The 18,501-nt window shown below is 37.1% G+C and overlaps 4 protein-coding genes across 4 annotated transcripts; 2 read left to right on the top strand and 2 right to left on the bottom strand.

The window, feature by feature from the left end:
• Positions 1-1,485: 1,485 nt before the first annotated feature.
• LOC112711657 (transcription factor LAF1) lies at positions 1,486-5,018 on the top strand. The gene is made up of 3 exons (XM_025764349.3): positions 1,486-3,414; positions 3,656-3,785; positions 4,193-5,018. Exons 1-3 carry the CDS (start codon positions 3,279-3,281, stop codon positions 4,824-4,826), a joined length of 900 nt encoding a protein of 299 aa, XP_025620134.1. The 5' UTR covers positions 1,486-3,278; the 3' UTR covers positions 4,827-5,018.
• Positions 5,019-5,293: 275 nt separating this feature from the next.
• Positions 5,294-7,625, bottom strand: LOC112711656 (25.3 kDa vesicle transport protein SEC22-1). The gene is made up of 5 exons (XM_072203437.1): positions 7,304-7,625; positions 6,788-6,948; positions 6,401-6,544; positions 6,088-6,155; positions 5,294-5,831 (listed from the first exon to the last, which is right to left on the bottom strand). The coding sequence occupies exons 1-5, from the start codon at positions 7,492-7,494 to the stop codon at positions 5,724-5,726; spliced, it is 672 nt and encodes a 223-aa protein (XP_072059538.1). The 5' UTR covers positions 7,495-7,625; the 3' UTR covers positions 5,294-5,723.
• Positions 7,626-7,921: 296 nt separating this feature from the next.
• On the top strand, positions 7,922-10,480 carry LOC112711653 (transcription factor MYB17). The gene is made up of 3 exons (XM_025764346.3): positions 7,922-8,934; positions 9,317-9,446; positions 9,582-10,480. Exons 1-3 carry the CDS (start codon positions 8,802-8,804, stop codon positions 10,225-10,227), a joined length of 909 nt encoding a protein of 302 aa, XP_025620131.1. The 5' UTR covers positions 7,922-8,801; the 3' UTR covers positions 10,228-10,480.
• Positions 10,481-10,776: 296 nt separating this feature from the next.
• Positions 10,777-12,214, bottom strand: LOC112711655 (remorin). Its single transcript, XM_025764347.3, has 5 exons — positions 11,697-12,214; positions 11,565-11,615; positions 11,410-11,497; positions 11,249-11,330; positions 10,777-11,129 (listed from the first exon to the last, which is right to left on the bottom strand). Exons 1-5 carry the CDS (start codon positions 11,809-11,811, stop codon positions 10,935-10,937), a joined length of 531 nt encoding a protein of 176 aa, XP_025620132.1. The 5' UTR covers positions 11,812-12,214; the 3' UTR covers positions 10,777-10,934.
• Positions 12,215-18,501: the final 6,287 nt, after the last annotated feature.

Genomic DNA, 18,501 nt, shown 5'->3' with positions numbered 1-18,501 from the left:
CTTATAAATTTGGTTAGACACTATTAATGTCTAATTATTGTCATTAGTAATTTTACAGTCTAATTTACATATATTTCTATTACTTGTATTTTTTTTGTATATTTTATTTTTTTGTTGATTTAGAAATAATAGTTGATTTGACAAAAATTGAGTGATTGATTATAAAATTTTGTGAAGTAAATAATATTACTGACATGACATTAGTAGGAGAAGAAAAATATCTTAAAAATATCTTAAAAATAATGTGGATAAACTTATCTATTACTTTTATATATTAAGAATACATGAGCAACTGCCTTTTTTCTCAAAAAATTGTCGTAATGTTCGTTTAATAATAACAATTAGAAGAAAGAGTAGCAACTACCTTATTTTATATATTCAAATGTAGATGCAGCATATTCTGGCATCGCATCATATATTTGGTTTTACTGACTTTTTAATTCCCAGTAAACAAAGACTTCGTTTTCTTTTGTTTTTTTCTTTGGGCACAATTTTAGAACAATATTATCTGTTAGTAATTAATTATCAATAAGTTAGTTTCATTTTTAATAGAGAGCCTGCTGCAATTGGCTAGCCGGTTTATATATGGAATGGAGTAACATATAGTATTGCTTGAATAAAATAATATCAGTTAATAATGGCACAAAACAGGATCAAATAACATTATCATGGGGAAGACATGTAGTAGGTTAGGGGAGCATAAAAATATGTAGCAAGTCTACTCTTATACGCAATACCGAATCTGATTATTATTTCTAACCATTCTAAATATACTCTCCCAATGAAGTAAAAAGCAAATACAACTAAAAATCTAAAAAATCTTGAGTAAGTAATAAACTCTCATTCATCCAGTAATTAAGAAACTTTATACTAATTAATTTGTTTGAAAAAACATAATCGGCAGATCATAATTCTTCAACCCTTGCATAAGTAAGAAGATATCAATTCCATAAACTTCAAGTTTTCCAATATAAAAACGTCTTTTGAATTATTCACGCCTTCAATTCTGTTGGGTAATTTGGTTACAAGTCTTCAATAGATCACAATAGGTTTAGACTTACAAATTATTGTGATTACTATTTAATGTATGTTTATTATCTTATTAGTATAATTGAGAGGGCAATTAGAGAAGTCTACAATTATTATTACATAGTTACCTTCTCATCAATGTTATTACTTACTCATTTGACAAAATGATCAATTCATAGCTACTTAGAGGAGGCCAACATTCAACCATGCGTGACATCTTTTATCCCTTTGTACTCTCTATGTATCTATAATATAAATATAAAAAATAATAACATTGTTATAGTTTATATTAGTGAACCACATTGTCCAATTGTCAACAATAATTGTGATTGCTTGTTGATCTCAGCAATAATAATTCATTAATTATTGATTAAATAATATATCAAATTTGGAATAATATAATACAGACATACTCTGCACGCCCTTAGGAATTTCTTCAGAAAACGCTGTGCATTTGAATTGTCTCACTCTATATTATCATTGGTGAACCAAGTTGGATTCAATTCATTTTTCTTGGTCAATGGCTTGTTATGCTTTGGACACTTACCAACTTCAAGATATACATGGTGATTCATGGGACTCCACTTAAGGATTCTTTTTTTTTTTTAAAGAAATCAAATATTATCATCATCATCATCGTTCTTAGCTTGCACAATTCTCTTGATTAAGTAATTTTTTTGGTTGTCCACAATATCCGCCAGCCCAACAAATTAAGGACTAATTCGTCGCGGATCTGAACTCTATTTAAAGGTCTGCCGCTAGTCAATGATTATTGCATATACAAGGCAGGATTCAAACTCCTAAAACTTGTTTCAGTAAACTAGTGAGCTGACGACTGGGCCAAGCCAAGTTGGTTTGCCAACTAGATGCTAGTTTAAAGTAGTTTTGACCTTTTCTCTTAACATGCAGTTTGAGGCAAATACAGCTTTAGAGTTTAGTGATTCATTCACTTCACCATTAGTTTAGTCATCTTGATTATGTTTCTTTGTGCAACAACTGCATTGGCTCCTGCTCCCATTTATGTCATCATCAACTGCATACATCAGCCACTCAACAGGACAAAATCTGATTCCTTAGTTGCATTAATTTTCTCATAATAATTTCATGCCTGTGATATAAAATGAGGAAACTATAAAGAATTTTCCTTCTATATGTTTTAAACATTGTTTTTATTAGGACACTCTTTCATATTTATTGCCTGTTTGAGATTGAGAAATGGAGCTCATGGACCATACAAGGCGATTTTACATGGAGAATGTGTCGGCACGAGACAGTTGTTGACTTGAATGGTTACGTCGTTGGTTGGTAATAAGGGTTGGAACAAGTAATACAATTTTACAATATATTTTATTATATAGGGGTGCATATTGAAATACATTCTCAAGTTTTGATATTCTTTTTATAGATGATGATTTGTAAATAAACAAATAGTCTCCTCCTTGGTTCCATTCTCATTAATCATTATTACCTGCCACTTATTTAGTCTACCTCTGGCTAAAGAATAAAACGAAAGTTGCATAAGTTGGATTAATTTATATTGTAGGTGAACAATGAGGACTATTTTCATACATATTAGACAAAGCCTTTTTCACATAAAATAAGACTCTGATATTAGACACCACTTAGGTTTTTCATCATAGGGTCTATGAATATTATTTCTTTTTGTAAGTATTTGGCATATATAAAAATGTTGTATCGGTAATATGTATAAGGAAAGTAAATAAATAAATAAATTATATGTAACGTTTGGGAATTTGGTGCATGTGATGATCACATAGTATTTTTTATAGTAGAAACTCAGGTGCAGTTAACTTCATATGGAGTTGTTTTTCATCTTTCAACTTCACGTAAAATTAATTGCACCCGAATTTTCACCATTTTTTATGCTTAGAAGTTGGAAATATAAGCGAAACGGTATAGTAGTAATGCCTTAAAATTACGATCCAAATTTCTAGTTTTCTACCATCTTTTCCAAGTTGGCACATTTTAAGTCTGAAAGGGTGAATTCAAGTATGGTATAAGAGCACGTTTTCAACTCATGGGGCAGCACAAAAATTATTTTTTAATCAGAGATTCTTGGGTTATACATCTATTTTCTTATTTCAAAGCTTTTCTATCTATAGGTTATGAAAAAATGCACAGGAATGAATTGTTTAATTTCTGTTATATATATATGAGACTAGTCATTCATTATTTCCTTGTCATTGGCAAATATTCTTCCTTGTAGTCCCTATCAGGAAAATCAAAAGATGGGGTTGCAGCCACTGGAAAAAGCAAAACCAAAATACAAGAAGGGTTTATGGTCACCAGAAGAGGACAATAAGCTCAAAAACCACATTGTAAAGCATGGTCATGGCTGCTGGAGTTCTGTTCCTATTAAGGCAGGTTGGTCTTTATTATCATGTTGCATTATTATTATCTGTATGGAACAACTTTGGTTTTCTTGAAGAAAAGTTTCTCCTCAGAAGAAACTATGACTAAACAACTTTTGTTAACTCACAATGGACTTCTCTAGCATTTAACACCATTCATGAAATTTGATATTAGAAATAATTAAGTTTCTTTTTCTGATTGGAATCAATTGTAGCTTCCCTTGTAATCAAGAAACAATTACATGTGCCTACAGGTTTACAAAGGAATGGAAAAAGTTGCAGACTGAGGTGGATTAACTATCTAAGGCCAGGATTGAAGAGGGGCTTGTTCAGCAAACAAGAGGAGGAGACAATCCTCACCCTTCACCAGATTCTAGGCAACAAGTAAGTAAAACAGTAAAAATATTCTGATCTTTTGTTTTCCAAGTCATTAATAAATCTTCAATTTACCTGTACATTTGAAGAAGCAATTTAAGATATTGATATAGACGTGTCAGCAAAGGAGTAAATTTTAATTATTGTATTTTAATTGGTGCAAGGAAAGGTATTTAATTCTGTTTTATAAACTAGACCCTGGCCCTATAATATAAACAAAGAATAAAATGAAGTTGAAAAACTGATAGATGTGTCAATTGTCAAACCATGATCATGGCAGCCACATTTTAAAGCTTGGATAACAAAATACTTTTCTACACCAAGTTCCAATTTATTAAATTATAGTTATCTTACTCTTTAGTCCAACCAATTATTATCACACATATCATAACCAAGAGTAACTTAAATTTGAGCAGGTGGTCTCAGATAGCACAAAATTTGCCGGGAAGAACTGACAATGAGATAAAGAACTATTGGCATTCATATTTGAAAAAGAGAGTGATGTCCAATGCTAAGGAAATGGAATCTCATGAACAAGTTCAGTATGCTACCTCAAGCTCAGAAACCATGGATTCTTCTTCACATGCTGTCCAGAATCTTGCAACACAAGGCACACAAAATACCTACAGCTTCACCAATGAGGCTTGTCAAAGCTCCCCCATACCAAAACTTCTATTTGCTGAGTGGCTTACACTTGATCATGTGCAATGTGGTGGCAACTCTGCTAATTCATATGATGAATCTTTGGCTTTGAAGGATGGATTTGACAGTCAAATTTCGTCTTTTCAAGAATCTGCTACAGTACATGATGCTATGTCACAAGGACCCTTTGGAGGAGATTATCGTAATAATAGTCTAGCTCGTCTAGCTCATAGTTCAGCCGAAGAGATGTTCAATTCACAGCTAAAGTTTGGAACAACAATGGTAGAAAATGGATTCATCCAATGTATACCTGGGGTTGATTTTAGTGCCAATTTCAACATGAGCAATGATACGATGTATATCTATGATAATAGCATTATTTCCACGGCAGCTCAAAATGGAATGTAAAAGGAATATATAGTTCATGTTTTTCCACACTGAGAGAAGACAGAAAACAGAATACAACCATATAAAAAGGAGTTTGGTGTTGCATTGTATTAAGAGAATTGATTGATTCAGATATTTAAGTTCTGTCTCTTTACATGTGAAATATTACAATCTAAATGCAAATTTATTGGCTTATAGAATAAACAGTGCTAATAAGTAACAAGACTCGAATAATGATCGTTTCATCAACATAGAAGAAAGAAAAGTAATGCTTCTGAGCTAATAGTCATGTGTTATGAAGTAATAAATGGTATATTAATGAAAATCTACTTATATAAATCAAATGTGAATCCTTTTATCAATTGTCTGCTCAGTAGTCAAATGATTTGGTTGCAATTAACCTTCAGCTTGCTACAAGGTCATTGTGATAGATATGGACATGAATGCAGTAAAAGGTTTCCCTTTGAAAAGATACTTGTTCAATTGACTTTCAACAAATTGGAAGGAAGTTCAGATTAAAATATGTTAGCACAAGTTTCATTCAGCGCATTATAGGGGATACATAGGATAGGAGCATAGCTTTCAAACCCTTTTTCTATGCCTTCACATTCCTAGAAGTAAAATCACATACATTACTTATACATCCGCGTGCTTCATTTAAAATGAATGATATCACTTTCAACTAGAAGTCTAGAATGCAGAAACTCCATGACCAATCAGGGTTGTTCTTCCTCTTTCACTTTCTCTGATTTTCATTGGTTAGTTGCTGAGAAAGGAAATGTAGTGTAGTGGACCACATACTAGTATCATTTCTTTCCAAAATCCAGGTTGTAACATACATTTAAGTCCTTCCAAATTCCAATATTGAATTTATATCACATGAAACCATCATCTTTAAACTTGATCCGAGGAGACTTGTCACCAACTCGTAACAATATAGTCGTCTGTGAGGACTAAAATAGCCCATAGAAGGGTCATTGAAGTGATAACAGTGATCATTATAGGTACCCATTTCAGTGCAATTACCTGTGTCCCAAAAGAATGAAAATTCACCAATTAACTGCTAACTATAGTATCTCTTTTTCCTTGCCTTGAAAATGGGGTAAAGAAAACTAAGAGTATATAAGTTTAGCCTATTTTTAAGGCTACAACATTAAGATAAATTCTTAGGTACTCCTATGTCACATGTATTATGTGTTCAACCATAAAAAAGTGTGTTAAGATTTTATTTTCCATGAGCACCTAACAATCTTGCAAGATTATTGTGTGTTATAACTTATACCTCTAAGCATGGTGAACACCATATTGAAGATGCAGGTTGAGGAGTGACTTGTGACCTTTCCAATGTTTCTGTCAGTGTCATAAAAATTAATGCCACGTTACCAAAACAAATTGTATAAGAACATTGTTACATGTACATTTCTTTTGTGCACACTTTATATTCACCTTACCATGTTTTATCAAAGAAGTGTAATTAATAATTTCTCAAGTTGATTCTAACTTTGTTCTTGATTCTTTGTGCTAATAAGCATACAAAAGCTACAATATTAACAGTTGGGGATAGATAAAAAAAACACAATTGTTACACTTATCACCTGAATTTCTCCTCCTTTCTAAGATGTTGGACATGTCTTCAGTAATAATATCTAAATCTTGTTTCCTGTTAGCATTAAGTTTTGATAGGTTGGCCTGAGTTCTTGTGTCAATATATTGTCTGCTAAAGTTAGCAATTATACCATCTGCCCAAGGAATTGTGATTGGTTTGGCAAGGAAAATATGGTGGACAAAAATTTCAAACTAAGTTGTAATAAGACGAAGGAAAAAAAAAAAAAACACTACAAGCTCTTATAAAATTAAAATTTGTAATGTATTTATTACTCCTTGTAAGTAAATAATTTTATTCAGTTTCTCCCTTAAGAAATAGCAAGTGATTGACAGTTATATCCTTGTAGCAGACTAATGTAATGATTGAGGGAAATTACCGAATTTGACAAAGGTGTATGGCCTTGTGATATTGTCTATGAGAGTTTTATTAAACTTGTCAAACTCCTTTTGTAGATCTTGTAGGTAATGGAAAGCCAGTTTTCTTGGGTATGAAGAGTCACATAACACAATGAAAACAACTCCATTCTCCACCAAGCAACTTAATATACCAAAACAGTAGAGTAACTAGTCAACTTTTTTTTGTACTACATACTACTTTTTACAAATACAAATCATGGGAAAGAAAAGGACAAGTTTCTGTTATGACTCTATGATCTATGTGTGATTGTGAAATTTTAATAGACTTAACAAAATTAACAAAATTCCCTCATATTTCTCTTAATATGGTATGTTATAAAGTCTAAAGGACAAGTAGTTAAAGAATATGATCATGGCATTGGCATAACAAAAAATTGAAGGAAGAAAGAGAACAACTTCAGCAATAGGAGAACTAAAACTGAATTTGAAAGAAAATAAAATAAAAGTAAAGTATGTATATGTTGGATGAAGGATACTTGAAGGAGCAATGATCTACTGGAATTGTGAACTTGGAAGCCATGAAAGCCCCTCTTGAAATTTCTTGGAGAATAAATTCAGCTTGTTGCCTGTAACATGAAACATAGCAATTCTCTTCATTCATATATCTCACTCTTTGTGCTAGGGGTAACCCATCCCTTGCCCTTCCAACTATAGTTATCTTAACCATCTCTTAGGAACTGGAATTAAATGAAACCTGTCTCTTACAATTTCCTTCTAATATAAAGTGAATTTCAACAAGTTAGATAGAATTTATAATGTGAGATGTAGGAAATATGAAAGTAGCTAGGGAACTTAGAAAAGAAGTTATTCCAAGTGTGTCCATTAAAGGAAGTAAGAACCATTATGGATAGAGAGAAAGACAATGAGGGTGGCAAGAGATTTATTATTATAAAAATCAAAGATAAGATAAATCCTCCCTTTCTAGTTTCTACACACAAAGACGAATATTCATTTTCCTTCTGTGACTCTTGTAAGTCTCTTATGTTACATAATACATTACTTGTAGCGGTAGATATAACTGTTTTTTCAAACTAATAATCTCATGTTACGTAATGTAATGATGAAAAGCAAATGAATGAAAGTTTGACTGAGATGGAGGGGTAATAAATGCAGGTCCTCAATAACACCTTAGAAGTCTTTTCTGGCTATGTGTGGTCTTTTCTGGCTGTCAGTGCCTCCTTAGAAGTCTTGCTTCTCCATTCAAGTGTAGCAGGAAGAGAAGGGACCCTTCAAATTCAAATCAAACCAAGCATATTACAGTAACTTGGTTTTACACACTGAGTCTTGAGTCTTGAGACCTCTTTTATTTTACCGTCAATTAATGCTGGCTGTGTCTTTGGGGAGAGTGCTATTTATTTCTCAACACTCCAATCAATCAATCAATCACTCTTCAATCTTCATTTCACATTCTTGTGATGTGTATCTTCTTGCTTTTTATTGCTGTCCTTCAAAAACCACACCTCATTGCCATGCATTCAATGTGATGCTATGCTGTTCAAACATTCATCTTTATAACTAAGTAACTGGATGCGTAAGAAAAATGAAGTTACTCATGCATTTATTACTTTGGAAAATTAAAACTTTTAACTCTTCAATACAAAATTTTAGAGCTTTCCTAAGGCCCATGAAAAGTACTCTTTAATGATCCAAAAATAGAATGTTTTGAATAAAGAAAATAAAAAAAAAGTTGTAACCTTTCCACCTATGAATTATGACTCTCTCTTTAAGAAATGCTATCCCCTGCATTTATGAATTATGACCCTCTCTCTCTCTCTCTTATTATAGTACTTGGGTTTCCCACTGCAACACTCCTTCTTCTCTTCTCTTTATCCCACAGAGATAAAAGCTAGTTTGATGTGTAGAACTTGAGAAGCTTCTCACTCACTCCTGTTTGATAAAAACACAACTAAAAGGGAGCTAGAAAAGTGGTGTTGTTGCATGGGCATGAGTTTGAGTTTATGATTTTTTGTGGAGATGGGAAAAGCACCGTGTTGTGACAAACATGGAGTGAAGAGGGGATCTTGGACACCTGAAGAAGATGAGGCTTTAGTTGAGCATATCAAGAAGCATGGAGAAGGAAGTTGGCGCACTCTCCCCAAACATGCAGGTACAGCTTCAACTCTTCTCTTTCTCTTTCTTACTTTCTAGCAGCTTTTCAAGCTACATAACTAGACCTTGCAGTTTCTACTTTTTCAAATGCTCCCAGATTGTTCTTGAAGAAGCTCCAATCACAATGTTGTGCTCTTTTCCTAATGAAGAAACAAAACCTGATTGTTGCTTTTTCATGTGTTACCCGAATTTCCTCTTACAACACACTACTTTGTTTTGAAAGAAAGATGTAGGAATAACTCACTGAGATGAACTTAATTAATTAATGTATGCTTAACAAGATGTGTAAATCCAAATATCTGTATATCTCTACTGTTTAATCTGTCATTGTCAATTTTATGGTACATTTTTTTCTTATCATCAAAGTTGGTTGCAAGTAGGACTACAGCGATGTGGAAAAAGTTGTAGGCTGAGGTGGATTAATTATCTACGACCTGGCATTAAGCGTGGCCCATTTACCTCTGAAGAAGAGACTAATATCATTCAACTTCATGCCTTGCTTGGCAACAGGTATATTAATTAGTTATACATACTCTCTTGTCCAATTCCTAAAGTAAAATATGATGTATTTAATGCCTTTGTTTGTACTTCAAGTATTAAATTTACACATGTATGTAACAAGTGTATTGTATTCTATTCTATTAGGTGGGCTGCTATAGCTTCTCAACTGCCAGGAAGAACAGACAATGAGATCAAGAACTATTGGAACACCCATCTAAAGAAAAATCTTCATCACCACTCCGGAGGGACTACACAACCTTGTCTCAGCCCTCATGCAGGGATTGTCAAGTCGGAATCTCCTTCGACTCGGCACATGGTACAATGGGAAAGTGCTAGAGTTGAGGCTGAGGCAAGGTTGTCAATGGAATCCTCATTGAACAATTCATGGTCACCAGCTAAAGCTTGCCCTGATTACTTTCTTAGATTATGGAATTCCGAGGTTGGAGAGTCGTTTCGTGGACTCAAGGGAAGGGAAAGAGTAGGAGAGAGTCATAGCCTTGTCTCACAGGCTTCAACACCATCATCATCATCAAAATTGGAGTCATGTTCAGATGCCTCATTGCATTTGAAAAACACTGTTCAAGAACAAATAAGTAGCTGCAAACCAAAGCTTGAATATGACACAGGTGGATCAGATTCCGGCAACTATGAGTACCTTGATACTTCTGATTCCGCATTCAAACAATATCTGGATATGCCTGATGAAGATATAGAATTCTTGGACCACACTGACAGTTTCCTGAACCCTCCTGATGATGAGGAGGAGGAGGAGGATGATAGATGTGACTAAGATGTTTCTAACTATATATATTATGATAGGAAATTTTTGTTTGCCTTATTGATATCTTGGTACTTTTGTAAATGCAGCCACCATTTAAGTAGTTAGAAACTGGTCCATGTTTGTTTTGTTTAGTTATTATATTGCTGTATGGTTTGGTGAGGTAAAAGGGGTGGATAGAGGAATAGTTACTACTTGCCAGAGTTCTAGTTAAACTACAACATTGACATATTTAATAGTTAATGATATTGTTCATGTTCGTGATTGGTCCCTTGAGAATTTTTTGACATGCCAATAACTAGCAATTACCTGCAACTTGAGCTTCATATCATCAAACAAAAAGGTTAAACCCTCTGCTATGGTTGCTGAGACATGATGACAGTTATGCAGGAAACTAAGAACAAAATAATTTAATTTTATTCCTCTTCACATATGATCTTAGAAGTACTTTTCAACTGGTTGTTGCTAAATCCATTTGTCAATAGCAGCACTACCAGAACCAAGTTGTTCAATAAGACAAAGGCGTTAATTGGGTATGTGTGACCTAATGCTACAAGAAACTTATCCAAATTAAATTATTCAATTTCTTTATTGACAAAGTAATGTTATATACATGTCAACATATCACTATGCCCACATCACAATAAATACATGAGCTAAAAAATCAGCCCAGAACACACACATACTAACATTTGAATCAAGCTTGGAAGATTGTAGAGTTAGAAACAACCAAAGATTTTCTTTGGAGCTGTTTCAGTTGCTCTATACTTTGCAGCTGTCTCCTCTGCCTTGAGGATATCTTCCCCTTTCTTGGCCTCAGTGAATGCCCTCTTCTCTTCAGCTTCCCTGTGAATTGCTGCTATTTTGTTTCTCAATTTCTCTGCATGTTCTGCCTTTTTCTTCTCCAGTTGTTGCTACTCAAATACATCCCAAAAGTCATGGTTAATATTTTGAGATGACAAATCAAATCAAATGTTGGCAAGTGTTAACTATACAGTGTTATAGTAACTAATGAAATGAAATACATGCTTACATGAATCTTTTTCAGTTCAGCCTCCGTGGAAGCTATTTTACTCTTCTCCCATGATGAAATGCATGAAAGCTTCTTCTGAGTTCTGCGAAACAAATTGATCCAAAATCAGCAATAAATAGCTTGTTAGTTAATATGAAGAATGACATATCTTTAGTTCTTACTTGTTCTCTGTTCTTGATTTCTCACTTTCTTCCCAGGCTTTGATCAATGACATCCTCTTCTCTGTTGCAACTCTTGCAAGCACAGCATCTGAATACAATCTCAGCATATGAAAAGAAATCCACATAAAAATGGAATTCGAGATTCATCCACATACCTCTGTTGATAGATCCCTCAGAGGGTTTCTCTTCAGCACCTTCCTCAGTCTCTGCCAGTAAAGAATGCTAATTGCTAAATTGCTACTAAAACTTAACTTATAAAACAAGATGAAGAGGTAGTAGTGTCATACTCTCAACTATGGCAAGAGCTTTGGATTCATCATCATGCTTGTTATCTGGAGGAGGTAGTTGTGGAATTACAGATTTCTCCTCGTCCACCTTATTGGGTTGCTCCTCTTCTGTCATCTTTTAATTATATCTTATTATGCAGAAAGATATAACAAGAAGAGATTCAGGATTCTGATATGAGATATAATAGAAAGAGTATTGAGGGACAAGGTTGGTTATGGTTGGAGGAAGGTAACTTTTAACTAACTTAGCTTGGTGGGTGTGGTGGGTATGTGGAGAGTGATAGGGACTAGGGAGATACCACTGTTGCTTAAATTCATATCACCATATCAATTCAAAATTTATATGATGATTACCTTAATTAAATTTAAGGCCATACTTGTTGCAACCACTTTATGAGTAATGGTTTCGTGCTCAAGAAAAGTAATGCCATTATTAGAAGCAATGACGCTCTTTATAGTACAACATTAAACCAGTCTTCCAAATTGGATATTTTGTTATGGAATTTCAAAGCCTCGGTGATTATGCTCTTAAAAGTTGGTATTAAAAGGTGGAGTTTAGAGTAATGAGCAACTGGGCAAGTATACCATTTGGTAGAGAATCATTAGAATCAATTTAGATCAATTAGTATCGTTTATATTTATATAGCATATCTGTATATTAATTATAGGATTCTATACTTTTATTACTTTGATTCATTTAGCACCTATAAATACTCCTTTATATTGTACTTTTGATCAGATCGAAATATACACAAAACACTTTCTTTAATTTGGTCTCTTGTTTTTAACATGGTATCAAGAACTTAGGGTAATTTTTTTTCAGAAATAATTGCTTTCTAGCTCTTTTTTTTGTTACTTCCAGCAGTATTTTGCCCTCACCTTTCGAGTCTCTTTCGACTTTTTGGTTCGTCACCGCCGCCACCCTCGCCTTCTCCTTGTTGCAAGCTTTCCAACGCCACCGGAATCATCGTCGGAAGACGCCGGACGCACCGCCCAAAGTTGCCTGTCCGCGTTCAGCCGTTCTCCTTCCAGACGCCTCCAGCGCCGTTGGATCAGCTCCTCAGATCCATGGCTCCGCTTCTGCCACGTGTCACACCGTTGTTCTCCCGACCCGATATTGACCCGCGCTCCCGACCCACTCCGTTCCTCTGCCCGCGTGGCACCCCGCCCCGTCAGTCCTGACATGTCCTGCTCGTCCAATCTCGTAGCGCCACGTGTTCCTTCTTGCTGACGTGGCAGCTGACATGTCCTCTGACGTGGCAATCGACGTGGTAGACAGTGGGACCCTCCCTAAGGTTTTTTGGTGAGCTCTTTCCGATTATGCACTCCGATTTCTCGTTTTCTGCTCCGAAATTGCCGTTTTCTCTCATCTCTTTGATCTTTGTGACTACTATCATGGAAAAGCTAGATGTTTTGCTTCCACTAACAGAAAGGGTAAATTCTGTCGAAACTGTAACCGTTCTGGGTACCTCTTCCCCGACTGCCCTTCTGTTGAATGTCGCACATGCCACCAGAAAGGTCATATTAGCTACTGTTCCGAGGGTTACCTGAAACTGTAGGTCGATCTCGGATGAGATCTTCTGTGCTAGTCGGAACGGTTGTATCCGATTTGTTGGACTTGATGGTGGTGCTGATTCCTTCGTCCCCGGAGGGTGGGGGGTACCTGCAAGGGACTCCGATGCTTAAGTTAGCAAGGGTATTAAGCAGGTATTGAGTAGAATCAGAGTATGAGTTATACCTGGGCGCTCCAGTGTATTTATAATGGTGTAGAAAGACCTTCCTTAGATAAGATAAGTTAGTTATCTTATCTTATCTTTATCTTCGAGCGAGGTCATCTTATCTTTAAGGGAACCGCCTTTATCTCTATAGGCTTGGGCTGTCCTTGGATTCGGGTCGTGTTCCTCTATTTGGGCCCTTTATTGGGCTTTCCTGGTAGTTTTGGCCAAGCTCTTTGAGAAGAGGTCAGATTGTCCTGACCTGAATAGATCGGTCGCTTTGTCGATAGAACATCCCGGGTCGGACAGCTCGACCCAGGGTATGAATAGTGCCCCTGCTCGAGCTCGGTCTTCCTTTTGAGGTCGAGTCTTTAGTCTTAGGACTTCGATCCTTTCTCAGGTGAAACTGAACTCGAGCATTTTGTTGATTCCTTTTTGTAGAGTTCTCCTTGAATACGGAACGTTTCTGTTTCTTTAAAAGCGTGCGCCTTTGCATTTAGCGCTCTAGCTTTGGAAACGTGCGAGGGTTTTAACACCTTCATTAATGGGCTTTTAATGCCCCATTTTTCTTGGTTCTTTTATTTGAATTTTGTATCCAATAGACGATTTTTCTTTTCCTGTAACTTCTCCTCTTTTTCGCTGCTTTATCTTGTATTCTTGTTTTTTCTCTATGATGCTTTGGTATTTGCTCGGTGCTTCCGCTTCGTGGTCGATTCTTCGCTGCTCCTTTTCAAAGCTTTCTTTCTTCTTCCAGGTTAGTTTTCACTTTCTCTTCACTGTTTATTTCTGCTGCTTCATTTTTTATTTTTTTATGACGCTCTGATTTTGTATGTTTTGGAAAGCTTGAACCTTTTTCTTGTTTTTGTGCTTGCTTTATTGCTGTGACATCTGTTTTCTGATCTTCTTTCGTTCTTATGTATGTTTTGAGTGATTTTCCTGGTTTTGGCTTCTTTTTAGGGCTTTGTGTGTTTGTCATTGATTTTCGTACTGCTGTTTTGAAAAAGGTTGCTCCTTTGATAACTTTGTTTGCTCCATTAATGATTTTGTTTTTGTTGATGACTTTTCCTTGACTTTCGCCTTTTTCTCCTCGGGATGTTGTTTGCTTGGGGGAGAATTTTATTTTTGTAGCATTTTTCTGAAACCTTACTCTGTCATTGCCTCCAAATGATACCCCTGGACCTCGTTGTGCGTCTTGGGTGTTTTCCTTTTTTGTGTGCTTGAGGTCGCGTTGTCCGAGTTGCTTCCATATTGTCTGAATTTATTTTTGGGTTAGTAACCCGTTTTCTTTTGTTTGTAGGATTAGTTGGCCATGTCGTCTGGCAAAAATATTGTCGAGGCGTCCTCTAAGGTTCCTGAGGGGATGTCCGACTGGTTGGACTCCCTTGTGTTGCTATGTGTATCTCTAGCTAACGCGGAGTTCTATGCGGAGCTTAGAAAACACCATCAGATATGTAGTTGTGAGAATTAAGAACGCAATTATGAGCTGGTGGCACCCGATTCCGATGACAGGGTCTGCTTTCCCGTTCCGACTCAGGGGGAGCGTCGTTTCTTTTATGCATACGATTTCTTCTTTATCCAGATGGATATTACCCTTCCTTTTACTTCCTTTGAGACCGACCTGTTGTGGTCTTGTAACGTGGTCCCATCTCAGCTTCATCCGAATTCTTGGGGTTTCATTAAGATTTTTCAGCTGGTTTGCCATGAATTCGGTGTTAAACCTTCTTTAACCCTTTTTCTGTATCTGTTTGTGTTAACCAAGCCTAGAACTACCAAAAAGAAAGCTTCTTGGATTTTTTTTAGGTCGGCCCAGGGACATAAAGTCTTCTCCATGTTTGATGAGTCTTTCCGTGATCTTAAGAATTACTTTTTCAAGATCCGAGCTGTTGAAGGAGCTCGTCCTTTCTTTCTGGATGATAATGGTGAGCCTCGTTTTCCTTTAGAGTGGCAGAGGAATGTAGTTGTGTCTAGGTATATCTGGGAGATGTTAGACGTGGTCGAGCAGGTCTTTGTCGCTGCTTTGGAAGATATTTAGGGGGAACCTCCTCATCTTGAAACCAAGAAATTTCTTGGGGATCCATCCTTGATTCGTGCTGTGTTGGGTATTTTATAAACTGTGTTCCCATGTCTTTTGTTTTCTGCTTTCTTTTCTGGATATTCATAAGTTGTTGTATTTTTCTTTGTTTTTCAGAGATGTCGAAGAATAATGACTCACTGAAGGCCTTTAAGAAGGCGAGGAAGGCTACCGCAGCTCAGAACGTCCCAGCCAAGGTGGTCGGGGAAGGGTCCTCCCAAGTTTTGTCGAAGCCGTCTGTCCCGAGCTCTCCTGGGCCGAGGAGGATGATCCCGATTCCCCGGGTTCATTTGGTTGACCCGCCTCAGACTTCAGTTGGTACCTCTACTCCTCCAGTTGCTCCTCCTCCAAAAAGACCTCGGACTGTCGAGCCGTTTAATCTTGGTGCTCCCGACTTTGATGCAGTTGGGTTTGTAGACCAACAGATTGCTCCCTATGGTGTCATGCCTACCGACGATGTATCGATTCTTCGTCATTTAGACTTTATTACTCAGAGTGGTATTACATTGACACACACGGGAGCGGCTTTATATCGAACTGCTCAAGATCTTCCTATCCATGCTACCAAGGCTTTTATGGAGGAGGCGAAATCAGAATTTGACCGAATTAAGGATTTGAAGGAGGAGCTCGAGGCGGAAGCGGCCGAACTAAAAAAGGAGCTGAAGGGGGAAAAGGCCCGGGCTGTTGGTCTGGCGGCTGGCGCGCAACTGGCCGAGGATACGGCTAAAAAACATAAGGATAGCTATGTTACTACTTATAGAGAGGTGATGGAGCTCAGGGGTAGGTTGGAATCTGTTCAGGCCGATTACGCCGAGCTTCAAAGTCATCTTGTCGGTAGTGTTACTGTGGCTTATGAGAATCTGAAAGAGCAATTTCGAGTTCTTGCACCAGATCTCGACCTTTCCCTTATTAGCCTGCACAATATTGTTAGGGATGGTAAGATTGTTCCTGAAGATCCCGATGATGATGATGATGGTGATCGTCCCTCACTGCCTGCTACCAAGACTTCTGTTGTGCTGGCTTCTCCGACTTCTACTGCTGGGATCAGTCATCCAGAAGGGGAACCGGATTGCCAAATCTTGAACCGAGATGATGGGACGGTAGATGCGGTGCCTCTTCAGACTCGTCCTCCTTCACCCCGAGTTGATGCTGTTGAGAAGTCTTCTAATGTTGACTGAGTTTTCTTCCTATTTAATGTAGATAGCTCGGCTTGTGGGCTTTTGAACTTCTTTATCTTTGTAAATGGTGTTTTTGCTGACTGTTGATACTTTGTTTTGGTTACTTGTTTAGCAACTTTTATTTTCGAAAAACAAAGTAGTTTCCGAGCTTTTGGGGCTGATTTTGGTGGCCTCTGAAGCTTGCTATTATCATAACTTAGTAGTTTTTGTATCATGTCTGCTTGCACTTGTCTTGGTACCTTCGTAGGCTCCCATTTTGTCCTGGCATGATCAGCTTGATTATTTGGCTTGGTTGTGTTTGTAATCCTCTTTTTTGGACCTCATTTAGGTCTCTTTTGGGGACTATTTTTATAACTTGTGTCCTGGGCTCGACTTCGTCATATCGGGTCCTGCTGAGTTACTTGGTAATCCTTTTTCTTGGACCTTGTTCAGGTCTCTTTCGGGGATTACCTTTTGTAGTTTTACATCTTTCTGGGCCGACTTCATCACGTCGGGTCCTGTCGGGTTACTTGGTAATTCTCTTTCTTGGACCTTGTTTAGGTCTCTTTCAGGAATTATCTTTTATAACTTATCTTTCTGGACCGACTTCGTCACGTCGGGCCCTGTCGAGTTACTTGATAATCCTCTTTCTTGGACCTTGTTTAGGTCTCTTTCAGGGATTATCTTTTGTAACTTATCTTTCTGGGCCGACTTCGTCACGTCGGGCCCTGTCGAGTTACTTGATAATCCTCTTTCTTTGACCTTTTTTAGGTCTCTTTCAGGGATTATCTTTTGTAACTTATCTTTTTGGGCCGACTTCGTCACGTCAGGCCCTGTCAAGTTACTTGATAATCCTCTTTCTTTGACCTTGTTTAGGTCTCTTTCAGTGATTATCTTTTGTAACTTATCTTTCTGGGCCGACTTCGTCACATCGGGCCCTGTCGAGTTACTTGATAATCCTCTTTCTTGGACCTTGTTTAGGTCTCTTTCAGGGATTATCTTTGTAACTTATTTGTAGGAGTCCGACTTCCTCAAGTCTGGCTCTTCGAAGTTATAGTAATCCTCTTTTATAGGGTTGACTAGACCTCTTTCCAGGGCTTTACTTATAACTTGAATTGTTGTGGATGGTCCGACTTTTGTGCCGGCCAGTCTTTAAGTTATTTTATAGCAATCCATTTTATTAGGGCCTCGTCAGGTCCTTTCTATGGATCACTTTCTATAACTTCTTGCATTATTCTGTTTTCATCTTTGTCGATTTTGTAGAATTTGGGTTTTAACCCTCGTTTTTATCGTGATCGCGCAGTGAATTCGGTTTTCACTTTCTGTCGATCTGTAGCTTTATAATCGGGCGATAAATGTTTTCAGAATAATACGACTTGAGCGTTTGTAGAGAATCTGAAAAAATTTATTAAAAGAGAATGCAAATATACATGAGGAGTTAATTTCCTAAGTCGGGTGATTTGTAGGTCTTGGCGGGGCGCCTCGTTAAAAAACCTTTTTTAGGAAAAAGAGTGCGCTTTGTCCAAGATCTTTTATCATCCCTAGCTATAGTACCTTCTTAGGTTGCAGGTGTGCCATGACCTAGGAAGCTCTCGCCCGTCGAGTTTGGAAAGCCTGTAGTAGCCCTTTCCCAATACTTCTATGACTCGGAAGGGCTCTTTCCAGTTTGCCGCCAGTTTTCCTTCTCCAGGTCGAGTGGTTCCTATGTCGTTTTGGATTAGGATGAGGTCGTCTTCAGCAAAGGCCCGCTGTATTACTTTTCGGTTGTATCTGGAGGCCATTCGTCGTTTCAACGCCTCTTCCCTTATCCGAGCTCTTTCTTGGATTTCCGGAAGTAAGTCGAGCTCTTCCCTTTGAAGTTG

Source organism: Arachis hypogaea, chromosome 9 (assembly GCF_003086295.3).
Source record: "Arachis hypogaea cultivar Tifrunner chromosome 9, arahy.Tifrunner.gnm2.J5K5, whole genome shotgun sequence".
NCBI classification, from domain to species: Eukaryota; Viridiplantae; Streptophyta; class Magnoliopsida; order Fabales; family Fabaceae; genus Arachis; species Arachis hypogaea.
Note: the sequence above shows the minus strand (reverse complement) of the source record. Positions and strands in the feature narration are given on the sequence as shown.